Source organism: Natrix helvetica, assembly GCF_964273705.1.
Source record: "Natrix helvetica genome assembly, chromosome: 6".
NCBI classification, from domain to species: Eukaryota; Metazoa; Chordata; class Lepidosauria; order Squamata; family Natricidae; genus Natrix; species Natrix helvetica.
Window position 1 is genome coordinate 25542259 of NC_138553.1, and position 25556 is coordinate 25567814.

General features: G+C 35.8%; 2 protein-coding genes across 2 annotated transcripts in view; one reads left to right on the forward strand and one right to left on the reverse strand.

Moving 5' to 3' along the window:
• The window catches only part of TIMP3 (TIMP metallopeptidase inhibitor 3), a 37354-nt gene extending 24195 nt beyond the window's left edge, over positions 1-13159 (forward strand). The window contains exons 2-5 of the mRNA XM_081956655.1: positions 4273-4355; positions 6535-6646; positions 7304-7425; positions 9414-13159. Coding sequence (XP_081812781.1) covers positions 4273-4355; positions 6535-6646; positions 7304-7425; positions 9414-9611 — 515 coding nt within the window. The 3' untranslated portion in view covers positions 9612-13159. The remainder of the gene's footprint in view (positions 1-4272; positions 4356-6534; positions 6647-7303; positions 7426-9413) is intronic.
• SYN3 (synapsin III) overlaps positions 1-25556 on the reverse strand; it is a 194549-nt gene that overhangs the window by 138500 nt on the left and 30493 nt on the right. Inside the window, exons 4-5 of the mRNA XM_081957073.1 lie at positions 21890-22046; positions 17251-17340 (exon numbers count right to left, since the gene is read on the reverse strand). Of these exons, the coding sequence (XP_081813199.1) occupies positions 17251-17340; positions 21890-22046 (247 nt within the window). The remainder of the gene's footprint in view (positions 1-17250; positions 17341-21889; positions 22047-25556) is intronic.

Below are 25556 nucleotides of genomic sequence, written 5' to 3' on the forward strand. Positions count from 1 at the left end.
CCATATTTCTATGTTCACTAAACTTGCAAGTTGGATTATAAAGATATAATGGCTTTAATCTTTTTATCTGTGTTTTATAGCTTTCAAGACAGCTGGTTCAAACAAAACACGAATGTTTTCAAGTAATTTCCAGCAAAAAAGTTTTTTTAAAAAAATATAGCATATGTGCAAGCATATGGAAAATGTTATTTTTTAAATTAAAATAACTGCATCTATATAATTGCATCTCAATTCAATTGGTCTGTGGGATTGGTTTAGTATTATAAGCTAGCTGGCTTGCTTATATTACTAGAATTTTATATGCTTATCCAAATTAATATTACATAAACAATTACAAATCATCTGTGAGGCCTTAGCAGCTGCTCTCATCCCACAAAATAATTTGACCCTAAACCCCAAAGTATTCAGAAACATTCTTCACAGTCTGTTTTGATGGGCACCACTTCAAAGTGACTGTGGTTTAAAAATATGCTGCTATTTTGGTGTCCACTTGTGTGGGATAAAATTTCCCATCAGTAATAGTAAGACTGTAATAAGACACCGGAAAAAAATAGAAAAGATAAAAAGAATGTTCAAGGTACATTTTTTTTCTGGAAAACATATGTGATGATGAAATAACTTTTAGAAATCTTTTTTTTAAATTCGAAATAATTCTGGCTAATGAAATACAGAAATCAGAGCAGTGGATAGAAGAAATCCCAAGCAGAAGGCTTTTTACAGCAGATTAGATATCAGTTTAAAAATGAATGTTATGCCCCTTATGGGCCACCATGCACAGCTGGTTAGTTATGTTGGCCTGATGGATCATATTATGCACATTAAGTGCATGATCTGCAATATTAGTACACCTATGTCAAAGAACTGAATCTTAATAGTTTTTACTTATGATTCTTCAGATATCCTATAACTCATTTCATAACCTTGCCTTGTACCTGCTGAACCCGCACCCCAATAACTTATTTGATATTTATATTTAGCAGGCATAGGCCATCATTAAGAGAGAAATATGGACCATCAGGGCTTCTTCTCGTACATATGTCCACATATACCGTATTTTTCGAGTATAAGACGCACCGGAGTATAAGACGCACCAAGGTTTTGAAGAGGCAATTTTTTTAAAAAAAGTAAGTAGGTAGATAGATGGATAGAGAGGGAGAGAAGGAGAGAGAAATGCAGTACGTAGGTAGGGAGAGAGTGAGTAGTTAGTTAGGTAGGTAGATAAAGGGATAGAAAGAGAGAAATAGAGAGAGATAGAGAAATACAGTACGTAGGTAGGGAGAGAGAGTGTGTGTAGGTAAGTAGGTAGAGGGATAGAGAGAGAGAAATAGAGATAGAGGGAAATACAGTACATAGGTATGTGTTTCTGCTGGCACAGCACTTGATTAATGTAATTCTCATCAATCAGTTAAAGAGCTTTCCAAAAGGGAAAAAAAAAGTTTTTGCACTCGGCAAACCTCCCCAAAACAGCCCGTTTTGCATGCATAGTCTTATGGAGGCTTATAGAGTGCAGCTGGGGGCGGGGAACGACAACAACGACAAAACAGCCCGTTTTTTGCTCATTTCTGCCTCCCCCAGCCACCAGGAGCTCTCTGAAAGCCTCCCTAAGGGTATGCACGGCCATTTTGGTGAAGGGGGCGGGGTTTTGGGAGGCAAAAAATGCTGTTTTCGGTGTATAAGACGTACCCAGCTTTTCAGCCTCTTTTTTGAGGAAAAGAGGAGTGTCTTATACTCCAAAAAATACGGTATATATGGACCGTATTTATCTATGTCTATATATATATATACCTGTAGGGCCTCTTCAAATTATCTTAAAATTATCACTGAATGCATGGCTGCTTGTAGATTGTGTCTAAAAGTTGTGATTCCATTACTTTCATAATACATTGATGATAGGAATATACAGTTACACTTCTTTCAACAGGGAATATTGTTTCCTAGCAGCAGATATGGCTTAGCAAAGCAGATTGTGCTAATATATCCATTATTTAAAAGCAAAAAATAACTTTGAAATAAGGAATATTCCATTCCAGCAATACTTCTAGCAGCTCCAAACCCATATCCATAAGAGAATTTGTCATAGTCTTATTTGATTCATTTGGCAGAGTTGCAAACTAATACTTGGGTTAGAAATAATAAGGTTAGAAATGAGGGACATTTTTAAAAAAATATTCAAAAAAGGATAAAGCAGAAACGCTCTCAAAGTTACGAATTATCACATATATTGGATGCATCCTTATTCTTGCAGGCTGCATATATTTCTTTCAGCCCATCTCAACAGTGGAAAATATGCTCACATGGTGAGCCATATGTAGTAAATTGGAGTAATGTAAATGCGTTTCACTGGTTTTCTTTTCTTTTTGAAGGAAAATGTCACATGCCTACTTTTGAGTCAAAGTGAAATTTAACCAGATAATATATTTTTCTTGGATAAATATTTTTGTACAATTGAAATCTAGATCATTGCTATCTATTCGGTATTTGATAAAATAGTAAGACAATTTTGTCAGGAAAAGAGAAATGATTAAAATATTTCATTTAACCTTTTTAAAGTTACTGCAAACTCCTCTAAATGATCCAAGTTTGTTTTAACTGTTATTAGTTTAAGGCTGTACAAGCCTCTCGAGAGACTCTACTTTTCTTACAGAATTTCTTACAGAAATTCATTATAACCTCTCAAATGTTCTGACTCAATATAAACCTGACAAATTCAGCATAAAGTATTATTTTAGATTTATATCCTGCATTTATTTTGCATTACATTTAATTTGTATTACTCCATAGTGATACTTGTCTCCCTTTTCTCCACAACAACAATCTTGTGAAGTGGGTTGGGCTGGGAGAGAATGACTAGCTCAGAGTCACATAGCTCGACTTTCACACTGTGATTCAGTTCTCCACATTTCTACTACAGAACATTAGCCAGTTTTTAGTTCAGAATCTTAAATCAAATTGCTATCTACTACTTAGACACTGTTAGTGTGATGGAGTGTAGTAAGGAGATGGATTTCCAGGAGGAAGGAGATACATTTCAGAGGAGTAAGAGGTACCTCAGACCAGATAGGTTGAGAGGAAGAGGGCGAAGACATCCTCTCTCTAATAGCTCACAGAGAATATTCTACAGTAGATGCAAATAGTAGACTGCTCAGTCTGGTAAGATTTTGTCTATAGGCATAAAGACCTCAGCATGGAAGAATCGCCGTGTCATTCTTGGTTTTGAGCCTGATGTATAGGCTTTGTATAATGATTCTCTCCACTAAAGAGCTAAGTTTGCCACTGACTGTACTAGCTGAGCTGAAAAGCCCTCTTGACAAATAAGATGTGTTGAAAGAAAGCACTAAGGAAACATGTTGATGCCATGCTTTGTAGCATCTAGATCAGGGCTGTCAAACTCATGGCCCATAGGTCAGATGTGTGGCCATGCCCACGCCCACTTTAGCAAAGGGGGAAAAAGTCCCAAAACGTCACATGATGCTGCTGTGAAGTCGTGGATTTGACAGCCGAGTTGATTCCATCTTGGTATATTTATTTACTAGAAGAAGATATCACTAGATATTTCAAAGCTATAGCCACTGAAATTTACACAAAGTGGTATTACTTATTATTACTATTACAATGGTTGGTTGCATAACCAGATTTGGCATTTTTATCCATCTACTGAGTTTTTCCCAAGGACCTGGGGTAGGCAGATGTTATTGCTTAAAAATATTGTCACAGGATGTAAACTGTTCCAATAAAGCCGCCTTTTGCAATTGACTAATGGTGATTTTAGCAATGCTGATGGTATTCAAGTGGTGCTCCAGATGTTGTGTGATTGCACCCAAAGCACCTGTTACTGTTGGTCCGCCTTTGCTTTTATTTTGCCACAACTACTTTGCAAATCTTTATATTTTGTGATTATTTTCTCAGTTCATTATTTTCTATTTTGCTGTCTCTGGGAACTGCGTGTCCATTATCCAGGCTTGTTTTGTCTGTGTTATGAACAATTTTTAAGTCTGGGTTGTTGTGTGGAAAATTCTTGTCTGTTTGAATATTAAAGTCCCAGGGCAGTTTAACTTCTAATTATTTTTATTATTATAATTATGGTTAACTATATTACTATTAGCAGTAGTAATATTTCAAGTATAAATCAAGAAGTATTTCTACACACTGCATTTTACAAACTGAAATTTTAAAAGCTTAGCCGCTATTCTCTTTCATTTATGCTATTTGAAAATGAGCTAATAGTAAAGTAAATTAGAGAATGAAATTAGAGAATGTCTTCTTTTATTGTAGTTATCCGGGCCAAGGTCGTGGGCAAGAAACTTATGAAAGATGGACCATTTGGGACAATGCGATACACTGTCAAACAAATGAAGGTGAGTAAACAGATGCCAGTCATATTTAGCTGAAACCACAAAGCATTATCAGAGATCATTAGGTGAGTCATTCAGTCCCCTGAGCTCATTCATATCCCAAATAATGAATGACTTGGGTAGTTTTGTGAATAGGCAAAGGTGATTTCCCACATGTAAGCTATTCTTTTTTCTCTATGCAGTGTTGTGCTAATTTACATATACATAGAAATACCTAGCTATTTGTCTTAAGTGATTCTTTCCAACTTGACAAATGTTTAATTTTTAAGATGTATAGAAGCAATTGTTTATAATTTGTACTCATTAACAGTTTAGCGAAATAAGTCTGTTCGACCATGGCCTTAGAAGTACCATGTTTCCCCGAAAATAAGACAGGGTCTTATTTTTTTTTACCCACGAAATATGGCCTTGGGCTAATTATAGGGGGAGGGCTTATTATTTTCTAGGACAGGTGAGAAGCGAGGCACACCTTTTACCTTTCCAGCTCCGTCGTGTTCTTCGCCATTGTGTCCAGGGAAACCTGGTAAAAAAAAAACCTTCTCATGAGTTCTATCAAACTTCTTGAAGTCGTGAGAAGGGTTTCTTCTTTTTCTTTTACCAGGGGCTTCCCTGGTCACAATGGCGAGGACCGCGGAGGACCTGGAAAGGTAAGAGGTACGCTTCGCGGCCCAACACCGCCCACCTCGCCCCAATGGTAAAGGCAGCCTGCCTGGTTCCCTTCCCCGTAGTCCCTTTAGCGAGGGGTGGCAGGTAGGAGAGAGAGAAGCGAAGAAATATTGAGAATATTAAGAAATATTGCTTAGTTTGTGACTGTGTGATGCAGTGATTAGGGAGATAGAATGGGATAGGGAGTTTCAGTTCTATTTTCAACCATAGCCACGCAATAGTAATTTCAAGCCAGTCACTATCTCCCACAATGTCATACCTCATAGGATCATTGTGAGAATAAATGTTGGGGAAATAATATTATTTATCCTGTCTTAGACTTTTGTAGCATTGATCAGTATAACAAACAAATGAATCTAAAATTATAACATCAACTCTGAAACTCTTAATTTTTTGGGCAGAGTGAGTTAACGAGTGTCCCATTTGTTTTTTGTTTTCCAACAAGTCTGACAGTGAGAAACATACGTGAAGCTCCTTGTGTAGAGTTTAGAAATAATTGGACCCTTGAAGTCTGGCTAGATTTCACTTGCTCATTCTGAAGAAAAACAATTCTTTCCTCCTCTTTCACATTGGTTCTTTTCTGTAGTCCTGGCGTAATAAACAGACTTCACTTGGATCTCTTGCTCTGGACATTCTTTTGTTAACTGACCTCTTATGTAATGTTAAAAATCTGCTCTGGTTTATTTTTCTTGGCTGTTACATCTCAGTCATAAGACTAGTTTAATGTCTTTAGAACAGGGGTGTCCAGCAGAGCTGGCTGGGGAATTCTGGGAGTTGAAGTCCACAAGTCTTAAAGTTGCCAAGTTTGGACACCCCTGCTTTAGAAGAATGATTATTAAAAAAAATAGACTTTGGCAGTGACTGTAGAAACCTGAAACATATTACACAAAGTAATTTGGTGATTGAGCAAAATAGCCACTTGCCTGTCTCCTAATAATAGTAATTCTGTTTATTGTCTTACCATCTTAGTATAAAGTCAGTGAGCAAGCAGAGATGGTTTTGAAGGCCATTACAAACCAGTGTTGACATTTCTCAAGGGTAACTTGAGTAGAATTTTACCATGTAATGATAGATCCTATGAGTAACAATGCCACCTTGATTGCTTTAACAAAAGAGAATCCCCTGTTTAAATAGATCTGAGAATGCAACAGGTTCCACAAGATTCTGCTCAAGCCTAATAAAAGTTGTCTGCTATTCTATATTTGTTGAAGAATCAAGGTTTTGGGTTTTCTTTTAAGATTTTATAATTTTTTCCAGAACAAGAGAGAGCTAGATGCAACAGACAGTTTTTGAATGGAGTCAGGATATGTATACTTCTACAATTCTAACCCATTTATCTTAGTTGTGCTTTTGGGGATATTGGAAACTGTAGGCTTCTGGACTCATCAGGGATACACATTCTTCTTAATATAAAGGCAGATAAGACAGTAGCTGTATAATGGAAAAAGTGAGGTGTTTGTTTGCTTGCTTTGGTTGCACTGCATTTCATTCTTGTTGGTTTGCTCTCTTTTTGTAGATGTACAGAGGTTTTGACAAGATGCCACATGTTCAATACATCTACACTGAGGCCTCTGAAAGTCTTTGTGGAGTCAAGTTGGAGGTCAACAAGTATCAGTATATGATTACAGGTAAAAACATAACAAATTTTCTGCTATGGTAAGATTACAGGCTGTATCAGTTTCAGCTATTTTTAGAGGCTGAAGTTCAGCATTAGTGGGTGCAATTTACAAGTATTTATTGCAGTCATTATATTGAGGTCTATTGTCATGCATACATTAGTCTGTTTTTCACTAATATGATCAGCTTTTAAACTATAAAGCTAAAAAATAATTTATGTATATAATCAAGAACCTGTTTTAAAGGGTGTATGTTTAAGGCTTTTAAAAAACCCAGTAAATATTAGGACTTTCAACGGAAATGGGAGTGCATTCCAAATAAATGTGGCAGCATATTTTAACCTCCTCTTAATTACAGGGTAAGATATCTTCTTTCCCTGTGCTTTTTTTTAAAGTATTATTGCTCTCTGATGCTGATGATGATTGGGTCTTTGTTTTTAAATCTAATTTATCTGCTTAATTGGCTTTTATTACAGTTGTATCAGTAAAATACTCGCTATGACAAATTATTTAATTTCTCTTTCTAAACTTACTATAGTTGGAAATATTGGGAAAATTGGCATTAGAAAAGGACAAGTTAAGTTGTTTTTCTCCCAATAAATTAAGAAATTATCTTGAGCTCTCAAATGAATGACACTGGAATGGATAATTTGTGTTTATGTTTTGTAGGTCGAGTTTTTGATGGAAAGGTTTATACTGGACTGTGTAATCTGAATGAAAAGTGGGATCGATTGACCTTGTCTCAGCGCAAAGGACTAAACCATCGTTACCATCTAGGTTGTGGCTGCAAGGTAAGAGATGTCCCTACCAACCTGATACATTCGAAATGTTTATTACTTATTTAATCAAGGTGTATATAGTTGGATACTTGACACATAGTTCAGGGTGCCATTCATCATTAATAAACAACTCAGATTAATAAAAAAATAAAGTAAAACAAATATTAAACATAATCCTAAACAGAAACACATGAAATGCTTTGGGGGGAAATCACTCTAGTTCAGACCACTCCTGGATGCAATGCCAGCACTTTAATACCTTTCAAAAAGAAGATAGGAACAGGTACAACCTTTTTTTTTGGGGGGGGGATACTCTTACTAAGGTTAAGGAAAGCAACAGAAAAGGCCTGTCTCCTGTGTCAACTAGATGATGTTGCCAAATAATGAGACCGAGATAATGTCTTTCTTGTCAGATCGTGCAGAAATGATCAGGGATAGATGATTATGAATGTAACCTGGCCCTGTGCCATGAAGGGCTTTATAAGAAAGAACTGACATCTAGAAGCACAATGGAGTTTGTGAAATAGAGATGCTACATGGGTGTGCTGAGGCATATCAGTAGCTACCATGCTTCTGCTCTCTGGACCAGTTGAAGTTTTTGAATGATCATCTAAGTATGGCCTCACATGTAGAGCATATTGAGGTAGTCTAATTGTAAGATGAATAATGCACACAGGAGGATAAACAGGTACTCCTGACCTACAACAATTGCATAAGATGGAGTTGTGCAATGTCCCTTTGCACTGCAGCTTCCATGTGCTTTTCATGCAGGTGTTGTGAGTCTAGCAGTACGTCCAAATTACCCACTGCTTAGGGTACTGCAACTATATCCAGAATCAAAGATTGAGTGATGTCTAGTCCTGTGTCAACGGATGACCACGTAGAGCAATTTCATGTAGATATTAAGCAGAAATGGGAAAATAACTACTGCTTGAGACACCTCACAAAGTAACAGATGAATGAAGGCAAATATATATGTCCCAGGATAATGTTGCTGAATCCAATCTGGATTGCTCACCGGTGATTGACCCAGATTGGATCCTGTAATAGCCATATCTTAGCCACTTACCAATATTGACCGGAATTGGCCCCAGATGAAGGATGAGAACAATGCAACACCCAGTTCCTGCCTCCCAATCCTCTGAACTAATCCAAAAAGATACTATGATACTAAGACACTATGATTAATATTCTGGGATAGATGGTTCACAAAGGCAACAAAAAGGAATTGTACTCCTTCGTTAAAATCTGGGGAAGAAAATGAGGCCTGCAAATTCCAGGAACTTATTATAATGTTGCTTTCATACTAGGATTAGGATTTCCAGACTCAATAAATTACTAGATGGTTGAAAATATTGAAGAGATTAAAAATGGATTGAAATAATGCTTTACCTCATGACTAATCTAGTGGTATATGCTACTTTTTGTATATGAAAATAGCAATAGCAATAGTAGTTATACTTACCACTTCACAGTGGTTTTACATCCCTTTCTAAACCATTTACAGAGTCGGCATATTGTCCCCAACAATCTGGGCCCTCATTTTACCAACCTCAGAAGGATGGAACACTGAGTCAACTTTGACCCGATGACAATTGAACTGCTGACAGCTGGCAGTCAGCAGAATTAGCCTGCAATACTGCATTCTAACCACTGCCCCACCATGGCTCAGAAGATATATATGAACACAAAAGTTACTTTGTTTCCCTGAAAATAAGACCTCCCCGGATAATAAGCCCAATCAGGCTTTTGAGCGCATGGACTAAAATAAGCCCTTCCTGAAAATATTGCAACACAGCTGCAGCCATGAGATGACCATGCTCGTCACCTCCCACACTTCAAAAATAATAAGACCTCCCCAAAAATATGGCCAAGCACTTATTTCAGGGGTCAAAAGAAAATAAGACCCTGTTTTATGTTTAGGGAAACATGGTAATTATGCAGTCTTAAAGTGTCTGATTAATTCAACACCTTTCATTTGTTTTGTTTTGTAATTACAGATTAAGCCCTGCTACTATCTTCCTTGCTTTGTGACTTCCAAGAATGAATGCCTCTGGACAGACATGCTTTCCAGCTTTGGTCAACTAGGGTACCAGTCAAAGCATTATGCTTGCATCAAACACAAAGATGGCTACTGCAGCTGGTATAGAGGATGGGCACCTCCTGATAAAACCATCATCAATGCAACTGACCCCTGAAATTCCATTTGTCTTTCTTTCCTGTTCTTTTCTTTCCATGTGGCTGAGAATTCTTTGGACACTAACGCATATTTGATCATGATGGCAACCATGATATTAGTGCCTGTTTCTTGCAATTTTTAGCACTTCGAACTGTTGTGATTTTTAAATCTATGCTGTCTTAACTCTTTTTTAAAATTATCTTTTAAAAAATTGCTCTCATCCCATGTTGGTCAAATATTTATCTGGTGTGTGAACAGAAGTTCCCAGATGATCAAGGGAGCTTTTGCGTGAAGTTTTTATAGCACTATACATATAGCAATATATATTTTTGTAGGAAAACACAAATCTCAAAAACTTCCTGATTAAAATTCTATTCCCTCCTCTTCATTTCCTGTGCTGCTGTTTTATTCTCACATTCAGTTCTCAGAGCAGGTAGCAGTTGGGATTAATCACCATTGTGAGCCACATAATGAAGGGATGCAAAGAAAGCCATTATGCTTATATAGAATGGAATATGGAGTATTTGGGGAAATTCCTTTGCATGAATTTAAAAGATTGCATACTTCAAAATGCCTGTCCATTCCAATATGAATGTAGAAATTTCATGGCAGTTCTAGGTTTGCACAGAAAATAAATTTCTTTTAAAAAAAATGAAAATCAACTAAAATGAAGCTAATACTACATCTAAATACAAATGTGGAACAAACCTGTTGAGAACCAAATCAACACCAGATATTTTTGTGGCTTTGATGTGGATGTAAAACTGCTTCTTCAATATTTGTTTTACACACAAGTTTCCCAGAATGTTGTAGAGAGGGGACACAGTTGGAGCACAGGAGGAAAGAAACAACCCTCCCTGGGCCATATTGATGTAAGAAACCAGCTGCCTAAACACTGCTTTTGCTGAACAAAAATGTATATAGATATAATGATATAAGCTATTTTTGACAGGGCATGATTTTGTTTCATGCTATAAGTAATAAAAAGTTTCATGCTTTTGTTTCAAAAGAGCAACCATTCACATTCCAAGTCATTAGTTATTATTTTGGTTTTTTTTTTAGTTTGAAAGCTACTAGAGTTCCAGTAATTTCTAAAGCGGTGATAATAATCTGTTTTTATTCCCTTCCCTGTATGCTTGTTTTCCTTCTTGCCATCAAAATAAGGGCCAATGCAAACAATTGTTCTAAGACTGAAATATTTCCATGGTCCCCTATCCCCTTCCCTCAAAATATACAATAGAATGGTGGCGTAAAAGTGCCTTACTATTGTATAAAATACTGGTTCAGCCTGTACTTAGAAAAACATTGAATTTTTAAAATAGTTTTTTCATGATGCGGTATTTTGTAAATTCTGTTATATAGGAATCTTTTCATAATACTTATTCTCCTGTGAATATTGGCAAGGAAGTGAAAAATCGTTTCTTCATAATATTTTCCTACTTGTTAATAGTGTGTTTATCAGTAGGCACAGTGAAAATAGAGAAGATGGGCAGGGAATATATTAAAACCTACTTTTCCAGCCCTTAATGTAATTCTTAAAGAACTAGATCTATTAACTAAAATAATATTTTAGAGAGATTATTATGTATTCCACTGTTGACTACAGTTAAACAGCCCTATAGTTTGGGCTCACTATACTTTCTAGAAGTAAGGAACTGGCTATTCTGCGTTCACTACAGTCTTTATTACTATTATGAAAAGGTGTTAATATAAAAATATTTTAAAAATAATTTAAGAGCGAAGTTTCTATTGGGGTTGGCAACTGCATAATTTACTGAGACCGTAGAATGGGTGAAGGTTAATACACTTATTACAAGCACACGTTCTGTCCTTTTGTGCTGTTATAATTTGTCTTAACATTACTTCCTGTCTTCAATTCATTCCTCCTAAAAACAGAGCTGCCATAAGTTCAAAATTGTTCTATAATATAATCAAAAAATGCATCTAGTTTTCTCAGCTGAACTGAATAAGTTTTTGTAACAGAAAGGGCTTCCACAACCCAAAAAAGATGGTTGAGCAGGAATGAGGACACACAAACACACAAATATATCACAACGTCACTATACCACGTGGATTCAGAAAAGTATCTGTTGTATTTTCCACAACAGTATTTTTATGTTTATAAAGTACAGTGCAAACATTGTTAACAGTAGATTCAGAGTTGTTTCCATAAAAAGACTAATTTATATTGCAATCAGCCAAAATTATAAAAGCCAGCAATATGAATTGCCCCATTTCTTGAGACAAACTTAATTTAAGTTCAGATCTTAAAGGCAAAAAGAAAGCAGCTGTGTCACATTTTGATCTTTCCTTTCACTGACTGGCAGCTCTAGATTGTTATTTTCACTTATTCAGGTCATACCTGAATCGCCATAATACTGCAGTCAAAAAATGGTGAAAAGCTCTCTTACGCTAAGAAAAACATGTTCTTATTCAAGTTGTAATGTATCTCTGTATTTGTAAGAAATAAAATAGCATACCCATCCAATAAAATATATTTCTCTATGTAGGTCAGTGTTTCTCAACCTTGGCGACTTTACGTCCTGTGGACTTCAACTCCCAGAATCCCCCAGCCAGCAGGATTCTGGGAGTTGACGTCCACAGGACTTAAAGTCGCCAGGTTGAGAAACACTGATGTAGATGTTCTATTGTACATCACAGAAGACAGAGTTATTTGAGGAAGAGTGATAGCTTAATCAATAATCCTCCCCTACAGGGTGGCTTGGTTCTTGGTTTTGTTTTAATAAGGTGGGAAAAACCCAGCAAAAAATACATTTCTTTTGGGATGCCTTCAAAGTTTTCAATGCTAAAACTTACTTTACAGTAGTTTTTTTTTAAAGAAAAGTGAACCATCTAAAGTTTGGCACAAGATGGGTGGCTATATAAAGGCAAACAAATTAAAATATGGGCCTTTTTATCATTCCCATTTTACAGACTGTAATGTGGGATTTGAAATGGCAGTCTGACTCATGTGTTGATCCAGTAAACTTATCAGCAAGATGCCCTGAGTGCTTAGTTTTCTATTTGATGTATGGGCCTGAGTCATAAAGTCAGCTGGTGTCTTTCCATTGATTCCAGAAGTAATAAGACCTGATATATCCAATTATGAACTCATCTGCAAGGGATTTAATTTAGCATGTCTTTTTTCTTCAGAAGGGAATTCATTAAATTTGATGGAGGTTATTCTCAGGAAAAGCATGCATAAGGCCGCAGAATTAGGATTTAATTCTATTTACACCTTAATAATAAACCCTACTGATTTCAACTCTTTTTTTTTGTAGAAACAGCCCTAGGACCAAGATGTAAAGAATTGTTTGTTTTTTTGCATTACCATTGTTAGCAATTATGAACATTAGAGTGGAAATAAATGCAATCTAGGAGAAAGCTCCTCCCCAAAAGGAATGTACTTTTTGCTTAGTTTAGTAGCACTGTTTACAGTTTTCCTCCTTATTTTGTTATTTATAAATTTTATATTCATTGAATGTATATTGTCTTTTAAGGTAATAATGTTCACTTTTTATAGTGTACTTTTATTCTAAACAATAAAGTGTTTTATTTCTTACCACAGATATTCTATCATCTCTATTGTAACTCATTTTACTCTATAAAAAGGTATCCAACTGAATATTGTTGGCAATAACAATAGCACTTAGAGTTATATACCATTTCATAGTGCTCTCTGAGCAATTTACAGAGTTAGCATATTGCCCCCCCCCCCCCCCCAACAATCTGGGTCCTCATTTTACTGACCTTAGAAGCATGGAAGGTTGAGTCAACGTTGAGCCGGTGAAATTTGAACTGCTGAACTGCAGCTAGCAGTCAGCAGAAGTAGCTTGCAGTACTGCACTCTAACCACTGCACCACCTCAGCTCTTAAGTACCCTGCTGATATACATCTGATAGTCTTTTTTTACAGGCAAATTTTGTATGTTTGTCATATTTAAGTTGAATGCACGTACACAAATAACCAAATCCCAATAAATCACCAACCTAAATTGTTCCCAGCTTTCACATTGACACATCATTAGCACTATTTGTGTGAAATAGAATAGCATTTGCACAATCCATCTTATCTACCTACAAAATGAAATACTGTAGACAACTTTAAAAAACATTAGTAATGTCTGGTAGGTATACTGTTGCAAGCAGTATACAGATATGTCTTTTATCTGGCCATGTGGATAAATATAACTATCCTCTCCACATTCCGTTTTTTATCAACCTAACTAGGTAAGCAACAAGGTTGTGATTCATATCTGTTGCTCAATAGGCTGAGGTAGGCTACATAAAGCAGCCTAACCACTTTGTTCAGAATATTTAAATTGATGTCTCTTAAAACCAGGTATTTTGTTCTGATCACAAAAAAACCTAGAATGGGTTTATTCAACTCAAAGCATTCAAAATGTTTTAAAGATGGAACATTTCAAACTGAAAAATTTTGCATATTTCTGGCCAAAACAATATATGATGGCTCAATATTGAAATTTAATTTGTTTTATTTTTTATTTTTTAAATTTATTTTTAATAAATTTTATTTATTTACCACTCTTGTAGGTGCTAACATAACGTTTCTATACAGGAAAAAAAATAGCTTGGGTAATATATGGTCCTCACAGTTCCCCAAATTATCATTAACCATGATGTGAGTTCACCAACATTTAAAGGTTTCCTATCCCCTAATTAAATGATAGATTTTTTTTTACTATTAGCTCACTAGTCCATCTATGCAGTATTATGCCTACAATACCACAGACAAGTCTTTTCTAGTTTAAAAAGTAAAAACTTCCTAACTAGGAAAATAAATTGGAAGATTTTCTAGTAAATTATACTGCTATGGTGTTTGCCTTATTCAGAGTTACTGAAAAATTATAGCTATTTAGAACAAGTTCTTGAAAGTTACTTTAGTACAGTATATCACAGAGTGAAATTCCACTCTGACAATAATCTCCAAGATGTATGGATCCTAAATTAAACCATTTCCCTAATGTAATGCCGATGGAATCAGTGTGTAATTTTTCTGGATTTGTATTTCTGGAATTTACAAGGGCAAATTATGAATGGACTCAAGCAATAAAGGAAGTAAGTTCTGGAACAATGTAGAAAGCACAAATAAAAAATTCCAAGGAAGGAATATTTTTTATACACAAGTTTTTTAAAATGTATTTTTGTTTCATTGCATGTTATTTTCCGTATTGACATGTAAATAGAAACAACATTTTGCTTCTTGAATAAAGGTATACATTTCATTGCCCAGAGATGCCCCACTCAAAAATATATTATATGAATCCACCTAAATATATGTAGGTGGATTTTACAACCCTTTGGTGTTTAAAAAAGTTTGAATTTATATTTTTTAATATTTTTGATATAGTATTTTAATCTTAAATATACTGATGTTAAAAAATATTCTTTCATTTCTAGGGAACATGACAGTCAATTTAAGAGAATTTGGAGATAGCAGGAAATAATTGGGAGGGTCAAGGTTTCCACAGGGAATTCAAAAACAAGCAAGCTCCCCTTGTATATTCATCATGACATTTCATCCATGCATAAAAGGGGCAGAGCCTGCTCTGCTCGGTTACTATTCTGTTCAGTTATAATGAAATTGGATTTTCTGGAAGACACTGGGGAGGGTAAGAAACATTACATAAAGTCTGAATATTTTCAATACTCAAGTCCTTCTATTTTTGCACCATGTAATATTAATAATATTATCTACCCTAATGCCTATTACTTATTTTGAGCAACATGGTGATACAAACTGATAATAATAATTATCAATCAACACAAGAGAGATAGGATGAAATGCTGCTTCTCATAATGTTGGTGATTATTATGCCTAACTCTGTATAGAATGAGTCAAAATAACCTTACAAAGATTTTGATACATTCTCAATCTCTTTTTAATTACATACTAGACAATGACAGGTCATTGTTTCAAAGAAATTGCTTTACCTACACCAGGGGCGTCAAACTCTATTTCATTGAGGGCCACATCAGGGTTGTATTTGACCTCGGGGTGGGTGGGGTGGGACAGAGTGGTGTGACCAGCTCGACGTCATTTGTGTTCAGGACTCCTATGGTGACGCGAGTGCTCTACTAGCGGAAATGGGCACCCGAGCTCCATTTTTGCTAGCAGAGGCACTGTGGACCGGTCTTTTGCTGTTTCCAGGGTGGCCCTGCGGGCCAGATCTAAGCACTTCACAGAACGGATCCAGCCCCCAGGCCTTGAAGTTGACACCCCTGACCTACACTGACTGACCATAGGAAGGAAAAATGTGGAAAAAGCAGGAGCAACTTTCAACTTCCTGGGAGCCACTTATGGGAATGACTTTGGACCTTCCTGCTGCTTCCCCATTTGCAGGAAAAGTCACAAATTGCTACAATGTGGTTCACTGTGATATAACTGGGCACTTGAGCACCCAGATGGCAATCGTGATCATAGTAATGCAGCAATGGCTGCAATTTCATGAACTAGTTTCAGGTGCCCCTCATTCAAGGGCTGTTGTAATTTTGAATGCTGTTTGAACAAGTGATCAAAAGTTGAAGAATACCTGTAAAGAATTCATTTTTGTATAATGAGAAAAGAAAGCTGGACTTTGCAAATAATTTTGCAAAGGGAGCCAGTGAGTGACAATTTTCAAATTTGCTTCATTGAGTAATAGAGATATTGCAGTACTTTACCAGTAAAAAAACCCCATATTTTTCTTATTTTTCTTGCTTTGTTTCTTAGTTGCCATTCTTATGGGGGGGGGGAGGGACTTATGAAATGTAGAATGTTTTCCTCCAATGTGCCAGACACAATAATGATAAGGCACCTGAGAACCAAGGCCAAATCAGCGTGCCCTAACAATGGCAGGAGGGAGTGCTGAGAAGTTCATTACCTGCTCCATTGGCTAATGTGACCTGTGACACAACGGGTTGGCCAGTATCTATTTTTTAATTATACAACAAACACAGGCATTATTCAGTGTTGGTTTCACCTTTGACTGCGCCAATATGATGTACCCAATAAACCAGTTTTTTGAGAAAGCCAAGGCCCCAGAATCTTGATTTGGTTGGGAGCATTACTCAGAACCATGACACCTTACTTCCTAGCTCTCCCCCCCCGTCTCTTTCTTTGTACACACACCTAGACACACACACGCGCACACGCGCACACACACACATCAGACTGAATGTTGAAATTGCTCAGGTAAGAACTCTATAGTCCAACACAGCAAGCAACATCTGTATTTTATGTGTACCACATAGTATGCTGATATAATTCAGGAGATATGACAATGCATTGGACATCCATAAGTTCAACATTGTAGTCAAGCTTCTGCAAAACATAATAATCCTCTGTGTTTGCATTACACTTGCATTCTTCTTTGTGGCCAGCAATAATATTTCCTTGTAATACCAAGAAATGTGTTTTGTATTACAATAAATCATTGATCAAGAGTGTGCACTGACAACTGTAATGAAACTAAATAGTGGGGAAGATTAGAGCTATCATAAACCCAGCCTGAAATTATAAAAGTTATTGATGAGAAGGAAGTGGAATGAACATTTCTGGGAAGGGGCATGACTACCTCTGTAGGATATTGATGTATGCAATCTCAGTTCCTTTTGCAAAACATTGTACTCCTGAAACAAAGAAACCAAGTTACTTACCATCTGCTTATGGCTTGGGAAGAATGTTTGTTCTACAAGAGGGAACTTCTCAGGACCCAATGAGCTGACAATCTTAATTAGTTGAGAGAACTAGGAAGAAGGAAGGAAGGAAGGAAGGAAGGAAGGAAGGAAGGAAGGAAGGAAGGAAGGAAAAAGAAGAACAATCACTTGGAAGCAATATTGCAAAGTGGACAAACATCAAATACAAATGCACATGAAGAGTTAATGTCTCTGTTTCATCCAAAATATTTCATCCAAAATATTTGTCAATGTATGATTGTTGCCAATCACACCTTCTGTAACTACACCTTTATAATAATGCATGCTGAAAATCCTTTTGGTTGCATGCATGCACGTACAAAACACAATCTTAAAATTATGTCAGGTTTTGAGTTTAAACAAGCAAACGTCTAACATCCCTCTTCTGTTTATGCAAATGATATGATTGCTATTTCTCCAATCCCAGTCTGAAATCTCTACTGCCATGATATCTGCCTTCGAGTTGTTCACTTGAGGGTGCTGGCAAGTGTATAGGCGCGTACTTCAAATCGGCCTCCGGTTGCAAGTACATAATGAGAAGAAATTAATTATATTTTGGATTATATTTTGCATGGAGTTTTATCCTTGCTGGAAAACTTAAGTGCTCATCCTCTATGTACCTAAAGCGATGTAGAAATGATACAGCAAGATCTCTTAAAATTATATAGTGATCTTTTAGGAATGGCACATGACATTACAGAGAAGTTTTGTGTGTGTGTATGAGTCTTCAAATCAGTGTTTACTTCTGAAGACTGCCTGAACAGGTCCCTGCAGTTTTCTTGGCAATATTTCCAAAGAGGTTTTCCACTGCTTCTTTTTTTAGTACAGAGGGTGAGTGACTGGCCCTTCTCACAATTATCTCAAATATCTGATTACAAAACAAAACCAAAAATCCTGTTTTATCTATTTTAATGAAACAGCATATAAATCAAAGCAAGCCCCCCCCCATGAAAGTCTATATTCACATAAATTAGCGAATATGCAGTTCTGTAGCTTATTTTTGCTGAATAAAAGGGAAATAAGTAGTTAAAATAGTTCAGATTTCTGCATGACTGCTCATTCCAGTAATGGTATTCTATTCTCTTCACTATTGGTTCAGTAGTAGAAGCGCATGCATGTCTGGGCATGTGCAGAAGGTCCGTGATGATGTCAGGGTGGGTGGGAGGAGCCTCATGCTGCCACCACTACAAGTTTGTCTGAACCGGTGCGAACCGGCAGCATATCACCTCCGGCTCATTCATAGGAACACATTTTTATAAGTGATAGTCCCTTTGATATGTTCTATATCAATCCTATCTACATTAACAATATGCCACAAGAGGGTGACAGCTCGATATGAAATATATTTCACGGTAATGATCTATATAAGCTTTCATGTTTATTGTTTTATTGGACATGTTCTTCTTGCAGCCTTCAGAAAGGCCCATGAGGTTGTTTGCCTCGAGGAAGCAGTCAAATCATAGCATGTATGAGTCCCAGTGGTCGGTGACTGGGTCATATGGAGTCGGTGGGGCGTGCATGGCCATTTTGTATTCAGAGGGCGTTTTGAGTTTGCCACTCAAAAATGGCTGCTTGAAGCCGTGCTGAGCTCCGGGCTGGATGTACTTGTTGGATTGCTACACTCTTTTGGTTCGCCTAGTTTCCTTCCAATCCCATCCTTGTCACCAGTATTAGACTGGGTAATGGATAGGCACACACAGGCTCAACGGTAACAACAGCTCTTTATTAAGTACAACCAGTGAGAACAATCCAGCGAAGGTTGAGTCCCTTTTATAGGGAGCTGTCAGACCCTTCGACCAATAGAATTAAACCTCTGTTCCTGCCGGAAAAGAGGACCTTGGTGGAAATCACTATAGTTAGAACAAGTATCTAACAGAAACACTGGCACTAATTTGTACAAATCTTTCTTCAGACTCCTTGGCTCTGAGTCCCATGCTTGCATATCTACTTAGTAGAATTACAATATGCATCATTTAATCTTGTAATCTGTAAAGTTCAGTTTTGTAATACAATACATACATAAGGTGTATTGTACATGCCAACACAAGGATGATACCAATTTTGAACCAAACCTGGCAGCAGCAATTTTTCTGTTCCTCAGTTGCCACACAGAGAGAAAAGGCGGGAAGAAGGTTGGAATGTCTCACTAGACACAACAGAGAGCTTTCTCATGAGAACCAAGGTCATCTCTACTGGCAATGGATAAGATTAGGGAAGGAATGCCTGGAGAGTCCGCCAATCAACTCAATTGGCCAATGTGATCAGTGAAACTTGGGGATGGGGTTATTTCCTATTTTAATTATACTGAAACCATGGGAAAGATTTAAAGTTAGTTTTCCTTTAAAGCCATACCAATATGATGTACTCAATAAAGAAGAACTTTGAGGCGGATTCTAGTCTCAGAGTTCTGATTTGCTTGGGTTCATTAGTCGGGGCCTTGACAGATGACCAATGTGATTATATATGAAATCTCTGCTCTCAATTTGTTTAAAATATATAGAGAAAGAAAGAGTGTTCAATCTGGGTGGGTGGCACAAGCAATTGCACGTGATCTCAAATATACCAAGGCCATCTATATAAGGTGGGCAAGATAAGGATATAAATAAACAGAGCCAGTACAAAATTGAATTTGATTAGTTAAATTAATGGAATAAAAAAATTAAATTAAATTTAAAAATTAAATTAAATTAAATTTAAAAATTAAATTAAATTAAATTTAAAAATTAAATTAAATTAAATTAAAAAATTAAATTAAATTAAATTAAAAAATTAAATTAAATTAAATTAAAAAATTAAATTAAATTAAATTAAAAAATTAAATTAAATTAAATTAAAAAATTAAATTAAATTAAATTAAAAAATTAAATTAAATTAAATTAAAAAATTAAATTAAATTAAAAAATTAAATTAAATTTAAAAATTAAATTAAATTAAATTTAAAAATTAAATTAAATTAAATTAAATTAAAAAATTAAATTAAATTAAATTTAAAAATTAAATTAAATTAAATTTAAAAATTAAATTAAATCAAATTAAATTAATTAAAGGTTGGCTCTGTTTATCTGGCCCAGCATAAAACTGAATAATACAAGTAAAAGTAATGAAATAACAATAGCACTTAGATTTATATACTGTTTCACGGTGCTTTATAATCTTCTCTAAACAGTTTACAGAGTCAGCATATTTTCCCCAACAATCTGGCTCCTTATTTTACCAACCTCAGAAAGATGGAAGGCTAAATCAACCTCGAGCCAGTCAGGATTGAATTGCCAATCTTCTGGCAACCGGCAGTCAGGAGAATTAGTCTGCAATACTGCATTCTAACCACTGCACCACTACTCAGGTCTTGAACCCAAGGAATTTCAGAGCCTCTGAAAGTCTTGTTCCTCAATGGCCCATATATATGACGCACAACATTCCATGGTCACAGGGTTGCCACTTGGGTGCTTTGCAATTGGCTTGCAACAAGCAGAGTCAACAGAGAAGACAGAAGTAAAATCATAAATCTTGGTCATTTGATGTTTTGCTTAACAACCACAGTGATTTGTTTAACAACCAAAGGGGTAAAGTGAGGTTGTCAGTACAACTTGGTCAAGTGATGTTCAACTCAGTGATTGTGGTGCTTAGACTCTCTTGAATGACTTAGAGAGACCCATCAAAACAGAGTGAAGAGCAGGAGGAATAAATACAGATATATGTGTCCTAATCCTACCTCTTAAAAAATACTCTTCACACATACAAAGACCCTTTCTGTGCAAATATAAATTATTTTTTAATGAGAGTGGCTATAATAGTAAAATCTTGAAAGTGTGATTAAGTTGTACTTTCTCCATCTTCTTATACTCCTGTGAATTAGGGAAACATCTGCCTGGGCCTCTTCTGCATATTTTCTGTCCTTGTGGATTTACAATATGTTTTACCATTTGTTGCTTTAGTAACAGAGCTTGCATATCTTCCTCAAGGTCATCTTCCTCTCTCTCCACAGACTTTATGCAATGCCACTCTACAAATTTTATATTTTTACTTTAGCTACTATCCTTTCTTTGACAAGGTATTTGAACACTATAATGTTTCCAATAAAATGAATTTGTGCAGAAATAATTTAACTATTGTGTATTTTCTATAGTTTTTAAACTATTATGATAGTTCTTTAGTTGGTTTCTTTAGTGAAAAAAAAGCAACCTGAGATAGGGTAGTGGTGGTAGCAATTTAGAATTTCCCAGAATTGTAAAAAGAACATCAAAACAGAGTTTTCCAAAGAAGCAAAACAAAACAAATATCCTAAACTATATTTTTGTCTTAATTCCCAGCTATACATTATTCCCTTTCAGGATAGACAATGTTATTAAAGATGCAGAAAGGGATTTTCTAGGCTTGATGAAATGAGACATTTTGTGCTGAGATGGATTAAACACCTGAGAAATTGTTTTGTTTGGGGAAGTAAAACAGTTGTATTATTTACTGAAATCTTCAGTAGGAGTAAAGATAAAGAATGTGATTATTTTGCACTAAACATTGGCTTTCAAATTCCTTTGTTTACATATATACCTAAATAACTCCCTTTTTATTTCATGTGAGGATATTTAAAAATATCACCTACCACCCAGGGTTTGCTGCAGAAATTGTAGATAGAGAAAAGGGAATTGACACTGTGGACCCCACCATATTGGAGGCCAATGATAAGGCTGCGAAAGTCTTCTCCTAAGGCCATGCTGTAAGCATGCTGACGGATGAGAACAAAATCAGGCTTGAAAGATCTAGGAGAAAAAAACCCAAAAAATACGTTTACGGTAATAGTCAATTGAATCCTCCAATTCCAATCTGTTTTTTTCTTTTCTGATTCTTCCTCTTCTTAAACCAGGTGACAATTTCTCAAATTTCAAACTAAGTACTCATTACAGCATTAATTTATATTAAAGCATCATCTAAACTTTCATTGCCTACAGCAACAGGTTTTAAAACTTTGAATACATTTTTTATATATAATCCATTAGCACTCATGCCAAACTAGAATGTTCTGTGATAAGATCTAAATATATTATTTCAGTATAACAAAGTCAAGCAGAAGTTGCTCTCTAAGAATTCTGGATAGACTCCATAATTTTTTTCCCAATGGTCTGTACAGATGAAAAAAGACCGTTTCTGAATCTTTGGGGGTAAAAATGATCATATAAATAATATAGGCTCAGGAGCAAAAAAAGAGAATTGACTTTTGAGTCTATCACCTTTATATCCAAGTAGGTGAGACATCTCTAGAAGGGTCTTCAACTGAATTTTCTCATTTTTTAATTTCCTTTCCTTGAAAATGTATACATTTTAAATGTATTTTTTCTGAATGCTTCTACAATTTCAGCTATTCCTTATTCAATGATTACTTTCAACAAGGCAGAGATAGCATTTATTTTGGTTGGGTTTATATTAAAGGGCACAGTTTTTTCATGGCAAGAAACCTATGGAATCATAGAGAGTGGTGTTGTCATCTTATTAATCAACTTTATGTTACAGAGAAAAATGTAATTGTAGTCTATTTTAACCCTGTGCTCCATGAACATATCTAAAATTGGTGCCACTTTATATGCCACTTTGATATTCTAAAGGAAAGGAAGCAGTTAACTTAATAGGTAACCAAGTAACTAACAAGCCATTATAACCTTGGTAATTTTATAAAAGCAAGACTTGCCACATATCCTATCTGGACTATGAGGTGTTTTTACAAGTCTGGTTCATCTCCCCTGTCTAGACAGAGCACAGAAATAACATGCAGGAATTTCATTTGGCTTATTGCTCATTGGAAATTAGCCCAAATTTGCCAAATTCTCCATAATAAGGGAAGTAAAATGAGAATAAAATAAATAAAGGAAGAAGACCATTTTACACAATCAAAACAGATTTCTGCTCTCAAGGAATCCTCATTTATCCATTATATTTAAAGACTGGTTTGTCTTAGCTGAGATTTTTGAGTGACAAGAAGTACTTTGAATTGGATTATTTTCTTAAATAGTGATTATTGAACTATTTTCCAACAAGAATAAACAATTAGGTGCAAAATTGCGACAATGTATAAATTGCTGTGGCATTCTTGGCCTTCTCAAACAAACTTGAGGGGGAAAAAAGGTGACCGCAGCTACCTGAAGAGATCATACAGCTTTTCTGTTTTTCCTCACAACATGATATTTGTAATGATATCTGAGAAAAGGCTTAAAATGTATGTGAAGAAATGAAAACACAGAAAAAACTTTTTAAGCAAAATATTTCATACGATAAAGCAACAGACAAGTTTCAAAAGATGGGGTTTATTTAGAATTAAGAATCCTTTCCCCTGACTGGACTCCCTAAATGTATAAAGTACAGCTCCCAAATATCCCGAAGTCTTCTACCCTTGTCTTAGTCTATATACTTTTTAATTTATTTCCAGGGTCAATTTAAGAAATTGTTTGTTGTCTTTAGATTTACAACATTTAGGATAGGAAAAATAAAATAATATCCCTGCCTTATGTCCTTACTATATAAACAGCCATTCTAAAGTGTACCACACAAGGACTTGAAGGCAAGTATTTTAAATAGCAGAATAACAGAGTTGGAAGGGACCTTGGAGATCTTCTAGTCCAACCCCCTGCTATACCATTTCAGACAAATGGTTGTTCAATTTCTTCTTAAAAACATCCAGTGTTGGAGTATCCACATCTTCTGTAGGCAAGTTGTTCCACTGGTTAATTGTTCTCACTGTCAGGAAATTTCTCCGTAGTTCTAGGTTGCTTCTCTCCTTATTAGTTTCCACCCATTGGAAACTTGTCGTGCAGTGACCAAATTATGAAGTACTACCAAGTAGTTTAGCTCATTCTCTATCTTTAGGCAATTAACAAATACTTTGCTGCTAGTGCTTTACTTATGTATTTTCTACGGAATTATGTCATTGCTTTCTATTTTAATCCCTTCCCATCTTAGATTTGCTGAACACAATAATGCCAAGTGGAATGATAACAAAAATCAAGCATAAAATACTTCTATAATTAAGAAATTATAATTAAACCAGTATGATGGTAGGGAAAACATGTACAAGTTCCAGGCTTGTACATTCTGGGATTGTGTGGGGTGTGGGAAAATGACAAAATATGCATCACAATGCAAAATCTGTCCTTTATATATTTTTGAAAGATATTGTGATGCAAGTACTTTGAACCTTGCTCTGTTATGTAATTTTAGTCATTTTAGTGTCTTGGTGATTAGGAACGGATGGCTATATAGTACAGGTCCTGTATGAAAACATATTATGTTCATTTCACAAAAGAATAAAGAGCAAGTGAATGAAAAGAGAGAAGATATAAAAGCTACCTGAAGAGTTAAAAAAAGGAATGTGTAGAATTAAGACATAGAATAAATAAGTAAAAATGGTGGCGGAAAAGGAAAAAAAATATGAGGAAAGGATATTGTATAATGTGTACACTGAGAGTAAAACATAATTTAAAGAATATAATCAAAAATAGCAAGGAACTGAAATGTAATCCTGCAAAGATTAAAAGATGCATCCAAATGCAGTATGATTTTGATGATGGAAATTAAAAATTGAAAGTGGTTGAAAAGAACTAAAAAAGGATCTTCCACTGAATGAAGAAAAGTAAAAATAAAAGTGATGACATGATTCTGAAAGAAACTAAAGTGAGAGAATGCTGGAATGGGAATTTCAGAAAGTTGTATTTAAATAATGATATGTTGATGAGTAGAATTCAAATAAATGCTACAGTTGTTAACATCCAAGAAAAATGGATGTGAGAATGTTGAAAATTTGCAGGGCAACACATATGGCTGAAGGAATCTTAAAATATACCGTGTTTCCCCGAAAATATGACATGTCCTGAAACTAAGGCCATGCCAGATTTTCGCGGTGGGCAAAAATATAAACCCTCCCCAGAAAATAAGCCCTAGGGAAGGGCTGGGTTTAGCCAAAACAAGGGGCAGCCCTTTCCTTCCCTGGTCACCTCAGGGCTTCTTGGCCCCTTAACCGGATCAGCTGGGCTGCTCCGTTCACAAAACAGCTGATTTGCAGGTGCCGCTCAGGCCTCTTCCTCCAGCAAACGCCGGTCATTTTTGCAGCCAATTGCGGCTGCAAAAGAAGCCGGAGGCCAAGCAACACAACCCAAATGCCTCATGCCCTCCTTGCCTAACAGTGACAGTCACAGCTCGCAATTCTGTCCAAGGAACAGGAAAAGAAGGCATGGAAATCAATACACCTGGGACATCAGAAGAAGCCATGCGAGGAGACACTGCTG